This window comes from Protobothrops mucrosquamatus, unplaced genomic scaffold (genome assembly GCF_001527695.2).
Source record: "Protobothrops mucrosquamatus isolate PMUCROS unplaced genomic scaffold, P.Mucros_1.0 scaffold162, whole genome shotgun sequence".
In the NCBI taxonomy this organism is placed as follows: Eukaryota; Metazoa; Chordata; class Lepidosauria; order Squamata; family Viperidae; genus Protobothrops; species Protobothrops mucrosquamatus.
In genome coordinates, this window is record NW_015386525.1 from 25,356 (window position 1) to 33,079 (window position 7,724).

Below are 7,724 nucleotides of genomic sequence, written 5' to 3' on the forward strand. Positions count from 1 at the left end.
GGTCACGGAACTCCTCCATTTGGTCAGGGTGACAACCCTGATCTTGGCTGCATCGTTGGGCAGATACCTCCCATATGTATATGAGGATGTGAGCCAGGGAGAACCCCAATTGCTATGGATCCCCGGCAAACTTGATTCCCAATGGAACTAGCTTCGGCTCATCCGGGGAAGTCCTCTCTCTGGGCTGTTGTGGGGTCTGAGCTCTCCAGGGGGGCTACTCACTGCTGTGCCGCTGGAGTGGCTACCACCATCTCGGTCGAACCTGTGGCTCCACTGACCGCCTCGGCTGATGCAGCATCTTCTCCTCCATGCTTAACCTCCTCTGCCAGTCCTTCCTTTTTTTCTGGGCAGCCCAGGGATTTGGCTTTTAGGTCCTCAAAAGCTTCCACCGTGTAAGTCATGGTTCGCTTCAGGATCCCCTCTGTCAAATCTGATTGCTTATCTGGCTCTTCATCGTTAGAAAGCAGCTCTGTCTTTTTCTTTCCGGTCTTCTTCCGACCTCCTCAGGTGAAAGTAACTCTTTGGGCTCTTTCCTCCCAGTCTTCCTTTTTCCCGACACCGAGCAACCATATCGGCCTCGAGGAGTCTTCTAGGGTAGCAGCTTCCTCCACCCAGGTGGAGGTGCCTTCTCTGGGATATATCTGGATGAGCAGTTCACTGCAGTCCTCGTTTCCAGCTTCTCCTGTTACGCTGCCATGCAGAGACATATTTTGCACAATCCCCCTCAGTAGGGCAGACACCTCTCTGGGTTGGGTACTATTGCTTCATGTAAGGACCTGCCTCAACTAGACCTCCCAAGAAAGTGGAACTCTTGAAGCAGGCATCATTTCAAAAGGAACTTTTTATTGAGAGTTAGTGATGGCAGGAGAGTAAAGCAAGGTCTGAAGATTTAGCACGTGAAAGAACATGTCAAAATGGCAATTGAAAACCCCTTCCCCCAGTGTCCAATTGTCTGGTTGAAATCCAGCCAATCCACAGGTGCCAGGCTGTTATGAGAACCAGGGGATTTAGCGCCTCTTTCAAGGACTCTCTCAGTTTCATTTCCCAAAGGTCCCAGGCTCCGTTGTCTGGAGATAAGACAGATGTTTTCAGGTCGTATTCCTCATACCCCGAGGGAGGGCACCTCACACAGAACAAAGCAAAGCAACTATTTCCCCCATGCAAGCATCCCTCCCCCAACAGACTGGCAGGTCCCAAAAATGAATACATAGGCAAAAGCAGGAAAGGAAGAAATAAGGGAATTGAAGGCAAATCTATTTGAGGAGCCCTGACATTGTGTCTCCGTGTGTGTGTGTGTGTGTGTGTGTGTGTGTGTGTGTATGATTATAAAAGATTTGTATCCCATTCTTTTTTAAATATTTTCCTGGTGTGCTGTAATCTAGATCATGTAATTGCTTTGATGATTATTGTTCTATTTTGAACTATTTTTATTTTTGTATTAATTTGTGAGTTAAATTTCTAGTTCCAGGCTCTCTCACATTAATTAGAAATGTGAATCCCCATTAATTAGAAATTGCAGTCTTTCAGACAGACTTTCCAGAAATAGCTTTTTTCAACTATTTCTGATTTTTAACTATTAATTTAAAAAGTATTTGAGAACTGTTGTGGTACTTTTAAAAATGTTGACTTTTAAAAAAGATGACACAATTGTAAATAAATTAAAATCCAATCCTAATGCAATGCTATCATAATTAGACATGTCCATGATACTTTTTGGATTTGGTAGATTTGTTTTTATGCTAGATTTAAGAATGTACATTTTAATTCAGGAACACATTTTTTAAAGTGCTATTAAATCTTTTTTATTTTATTTAACTTATCTGATGGTCTGGAATTTTTTTCCATCAATTTCAAAATTACTTTGTCTATTTCAAGGGATAGGGGGAAAGATATAATGTCCTTTTTACCTTAAAAAGATCCAGAAGCAGTAGGAACATTGCAGGTGGGTAGATAGCTAGGTAGATGGATGGATGGATGGGATAGATAGATAGATAGATAGATAGATAGATAGATAGATAGATAGATAGATAGATAGATAGATAGATAGATAGATAAAAAAACAATGCCATTTTTGTTTAGCGCTTCAAGATCACAAGCAGAATCTGGCCATTGGATTATTTTCCGCTTCCCTGGCTGTGCATGCCTAAAACCAAACTTCTTTTTTTTTTTACTAGAGCCTTTCTCTCTCACTATAACAAATTGGGAGCTGAGTGGCACCACTTCTTAATTAGCAGAGATCTGTTTGATGAATGGATAAAGCTTTTTCCAGGTGGCAATGTCTTTATATTTCATACTCCAAATCCCAAAAAAGTTGGAGGAAACCAAGACAATTCTGGAAAGCAAAATATATCAGATGAATTCTAGGTGCCACTCTGCATTTTTAAATTTTTCAAATTTCTGTGTACATTCTTGGGTTCTGATTTTTACAATACAGCTAATCCCATCTTGGCTATGGAAGATAAATAATGAAAAACAACTCTTTTATATTGAATACAGGACCATACTGGCCAAATTAATTTGCTCGTTATTTGTATCATTGTCATGGTCTGAATCTTTGTTCTTGAATTTAGACCTAGCAGTCTGGGCATGCCTATTTTCTTTTAATTGACTTGCTGCTATACAATTGCATTACTATGGTGTTTTAAATTATTATTTCACTTTTTCATTTTTTATTCTATTTTATAGATTGTGACCCTTTGTAAGTGACTGAACTATACATATTTCAAATAAATGAACAGCAATGTAGGCACAACATCTTACATCACTTAAGTTTAATTTAATTTGTTTTGCTTACCTCCTAAAAGGGCTTTTCTACTGCAAACTTTATGTTCCTTTCTCTTCTTAACAAGTAATAATGTTTTTATTGTTGAAAATATATACAACTGTATTCTTCATAATATGAGACTTTTAAAAATACCAATTGTTTTAGAGCCAAGTTAATTCAGAAAATGAAAAACATTGAAAGTTGTTCAAGGAGAAAGGACTAGACAGCTTCAGAGATGCAGTATGTGAATGTATTACATTGTTTGTATCACTGTTTTAATGGTAGTATCTTCTCAGGATGATCGCTTGAAGGAACCATTGCAAAAATTGAAGTTGGCTATCAGCTGTGTCATGCCTGAACAACTATTCAAATATCAGGAAGATTGCCAGGCACACAGTCAAGCCAAGAATGCCAAGTATGTAGACAAACCAAACAGAGCTTTTGGCCAATGGGGGGAAGAGGGGAAATGAAAGGGCAACTGTCCTATTTTATTAGAAAATATGAAGTTCCAAATGTGAGGAAATTAATGTTTGTGATTGCTATTTTTCTGCTTATATATAGATTCTGCTTTTTGCAGTACATTAATTCTGGGAATATAGTGGAGCATTTATGAGATGGACAAGTCTCTTGCCTTAAATATCTGTCCATGTATTCACTTGGCCTTTTTTTGTCTGCTATCTTAGCAAAAGCAACTGCAGAAGCTGTTCCTATTGCTCATGACAAGTTCTGTTTATCTAAATATCTATTTTTTAGAATTTAGCTTTATCATTTTGGTTTTTCCCCAACATACCCTGCTTGTTCAGTTAGTACTAGAGTTGTAATTGAAAATCTTTAGCATAAGTGGGGATGAAGTTGTTTAATTTCTGTTAGAAAAGCTGTAGCCTGAAGTTCAGCAAACAGTGATGTTACAACTTAAGTGGGGTCTCGCATGTAAGAAAGAGCAGCTATTAGTGACCACCATTTTATTTAGTCCTACAGCTAGTTACTGGATATACATTTGTGCTACCAAATAATCCATTTGAAATTCTTCAAGGACCATTCCATTAAAATTGCCCTCCATTTTTAAGTTTTCAAGTTTCATTTATGTTCTTGTCATTGTAGGAGTAAATTCTTATTAATCTGTGATTGTAACATATCAGGAGTCTGATAGTGTATTTTCTGACTAAGAAATTAAGAAATTTGATTAACAGCTATTTTAATTGGAAAAGGTGATACCAGATTCCTGATCTGTATTGACATACATACTAGCTGATAAGTAGTAATTATTTATTTTTTATGAAACTTAATAGGTAGATGAATGTCTGACAAATCTTGCATCACTTATTAAATAGTTTTGTAACTGTGAGACAGGACCAGATTGCTTTCCCATATCTGAATTCTTAAGTTATTTTCAGTGCAGTCATACAACTGACTCTTCTTGTCTCATGAAGCTCTTACATATTGGTAGTTTTTTCATAATTCTTGCAATGAACTAAATGGAAATTGGCTCATTTCAGTGTCCAAAATATGTGTAGATATTCAGTAACTTTTAAGGTGATGGACTGCAAATATCAACTTCTATCTAGAATACCAATGCATCAACTGCTATAGGAAAAGAAGTGGCAGAACCTGGGAATGGAGTTAGAAGGCTATACTCCGTATGTGGCCACAACTAAATTCAACCACCCTTGAATTCAATTGGCCCTTATTTAACACTAAGGATATGTTAACCTTTGTTGAATAGATTCCTGTTCATAGCCATGATCATACATACATACATACATACATACATACATACATACATACATACATACATACATACATACATCAGTTTAATTGGACCTTCACATAGAGACACATAGAGACCAGACAATTGCAAATAAGCAACTAGCAGATATCTGAGTCTTTCTGGCAGTGTAATGATGGGGAAGTAAGCATACCTCTGTTTCTATTCTTTACAATACTGTGCTTACTCTTTTGCTCCAGAATGCAAGCAGAAGATGAGCGAGACAAGAATGGTTCAGAAGAGGAAGATGACGAAAAACCAGGAAAGAGGATTGCAGGTCCAAGAAAAAAATTCTACTGGGATGAGACAGTGAGGTATGATACTATATTTTTGATACTCCATTAGAGGTATTATAAATTACCATAGCACAGCCTAATAAAAGTTATTTCAGATCAGAAAAAAAATGTCTTGGACTTCTTTTCCTGAGATGGAGCATAGTCATAAATGTAACTCTACAATAGCTAATGCATGCGGTTCTGGAGTGGAAATAAACTGCATGGAGGTATAACACAAATAAGACTTTTGGCTAATGTGAAGCTCATCTTTCTTGCTAATTTACTTCTTCCTAAGTGCTATCTAATATTCACTCTGTATTTTCTGATACTTTTCACTGCATAAGGCTTTGCAAACTTGGCTATATTGGCATTCTTGTCCCAGAATCTTTTGCTATTTGGGTTACGTAAATGTTCTCAGTATTTAATTTGTCTTAGCTCCCATGTGAGTGATTATCAGAAAAGAAGTTAAAAGGAGTGTAAAAAGAAATGGAAATAATTTTGCTCTATAGGCTAAAAATCTGAAGTGTGTAGTGATATTTGCTTTCATTCTCCACCAGCTTTATGAGTATGAAAAAGGAAGAAACTCATTTTCACCTTTCCTCCTCAACTCTATTTGAATTGAACTGAATTGAATACAATACTTTATTTGGCCAAGTGTGATTAAATATACAAGAAATATTTCTTCAGTGCAGATTTGTTTATCTTCATTTCTTAAACCCATTTCTGTATTTAAGTAACTTTTATACAGTTTCACTTAACAAATTCTCAATTGTGGGAAATTAGTATCTATTGATTGCAGTGTTCATGGGTAAGAAATGTCCCCCCAAAAATGGAAATGCCTGTTTTAAATTATAGAAAAGATAAAACAGAGTACAAGAAACTAAAAACCAGTTGTATTATATCTTACAGTATAATATGGTTAACTAAAAGTTATTGTTGAATAATTCTATTTTTAGAGAAAATGTGAAAGGTAAATTAATAACTTTGACAAGTGATGCTTGATGTATTGAAGACAGCCAGGTTTATTTCAACAGGACTTTGCTGTGTAATCTTATCAAGATAAAGCTGGATTGCTATGAACTAGAGCCAAATAAAAGTCAATCTGCAGAAGATTACCTCAAGACATTTATGGAGACAGAGGTGAAGCCCCTTTGGCCAAAAGGTTGGATGCAAGCTAGGTATGGTATCTATTTAAGACTAATGTTCTTATTCAGACTTTATGATATATGATGAATTAAGTTTTGTCAGAATTCAAGCATATGCTATTTTTCAGATTCTGGTTATAAAATATTTTCTGAAATAATTTATACGAAATCATTAATGCTAGAGTTTCCAAATTAGTGTCTCTAGGGGCTAGAGTAATATCTTGATGCCTGTGATGCTCTTATTTATTCTCTTTTCTTTTTAATCTGGTAATGCTACCTTGTTGAGAAAGTGCAAAGATGATCCATCCATCAGCGAATGGAACTTGCTAATTGCATCCCATAATGCTTAAAACTACAAAATAAACATAAGGCATTATTTTCTGGAAAATCTAACAGTGTGGATAGCCACTAAATACAAAAGAAATACTGTTTTATATTGCAAGGGGGGGTTGGGAGGAGAGACCAGGGAATATCTTGTTGATCAGTTTGATATCATTTAATTGTAGTAACAATTATTTGTGGTGGGCCTATATATTTTTTAAAGATATTAAGTCAAATAATCTTGCTGTTGCAGCAAAATGTGACACTGAGTTGAATCTGACTTACCCATCAAATGCAAATAATCTGGATTGATGCAGTTATTCATAATATAGGCTGTGTAAGAAATTTATATTATTTTAAAAACATGAGCAGAAACTTCAAGGGCAACCCCATGTGAAGCTCATTGCATTAATCCTATCTGGAGATAATGAAGACAAAGATGACTGTTCTCAGAGTTTCGTACTCCAGAAATGGACCACAGCTGGTCTTCGTAAAGGCATTCAGGGCTGTGTCTTCATCTATGGATCCAACTATAACTATGAATTGAAGAGAAACCCCATAGTTCTAGACCTGCGCCTCCCCAACTATGTTTGCTGGACAGTCACTCTGCTCTAAAGCTATCAACATCAGGAATGAGATGAACCCTTATAATACAGTGCCTTCAACCAGTCATAGGTGGTCCAAGACACTATCATGATCAGTGTCAAAACCAACTAAGGTCTAATAGAATAAGGACAGCTACACTCTCGCTGTCCATCGCACAAGAGCAGCCTATTACTGTTTCTGTCCCATGCCTGGATTTAAGTCCTATCTGAAAATGACCCAGCTAATTAATTTCACCGATGATTCTTTGCCCTGGATTCCCATAATCTTCTCCATGATGTTCCATAAAAATGGAAGGTTGAAGGCTGAAGCTATCTAATATGGTGAAGTTGGAGACATTGTTTTTCATCACAAGCATTCCAGACATCTTTTCTATCATTTCATAGGATCTCTGATCAGGGATAGATTGTTAGAGTGCATTCTTTTTCTACTTTAGCAGTCTGCTATTAAAGTAACAACAAACTTCTGTCTTTGCTCTGCATGTGCTTTTTGGTACATACTATTGCCCAAATGTAGCAAGATCTAAATAGCTTTTTATGGACTAACAGAGCTACTCATTTGGACAATTAAAAACCAAAAACCTTCCTTTTCCAGACACCATGTTGCCTGATAATGTTAGGATAGTTCATTCATTGCCTGAGAACACTTAAAATAGGAATTCTTCTTCTTCTTCTTCTTCTTCTTCTTCTTCTTCTTCTTCTTCTTCTTCTTCTTCTTCTTCTTCTTCTTCTTCTTCTTCTTCTTCTTCTTCTTCTTCTTCTTCTTCTTCTTCTTCTTCTTCTTCTTCTTCTTCTTCTTCTTCTTCTTCTTCTTCTTCTTCTTCTTCTTCTTCTTCTTCTTCTTCTTCTTCT

General features: G+C 36.4%; 1 protein-coding gene across 1 annotated transcript in view; it reads left to right on the forward strand.

Moving 5' to 3' along the window:
- UBN2 (ubinuclein 2) overlaps positions 1 to 7,724 on the forward strand; it is an 80,584-nt gene that overhangs the window by 19,071 nt on the left and 53,789 nt on the right. Inside the window, exons 9-11 of the mRNA XM_015813516.1 lie at positions 3,061 to 3,179; positions 4,730 to 4,843; positions 5,839 to 5,982. Of these exons, the coding sequence (XP_015669002.1) occupies positions 3,061 to 3,179; positions 4,730 to 4,843; positions 5,839 to 5,982 (377 nt within the window). The remainder of the gene's footprint in view (positions 1 to 3,060; positions 3,180 to 4,729; positions 4,844 to 5,838; positions 5,983 to 7,724) is intronic.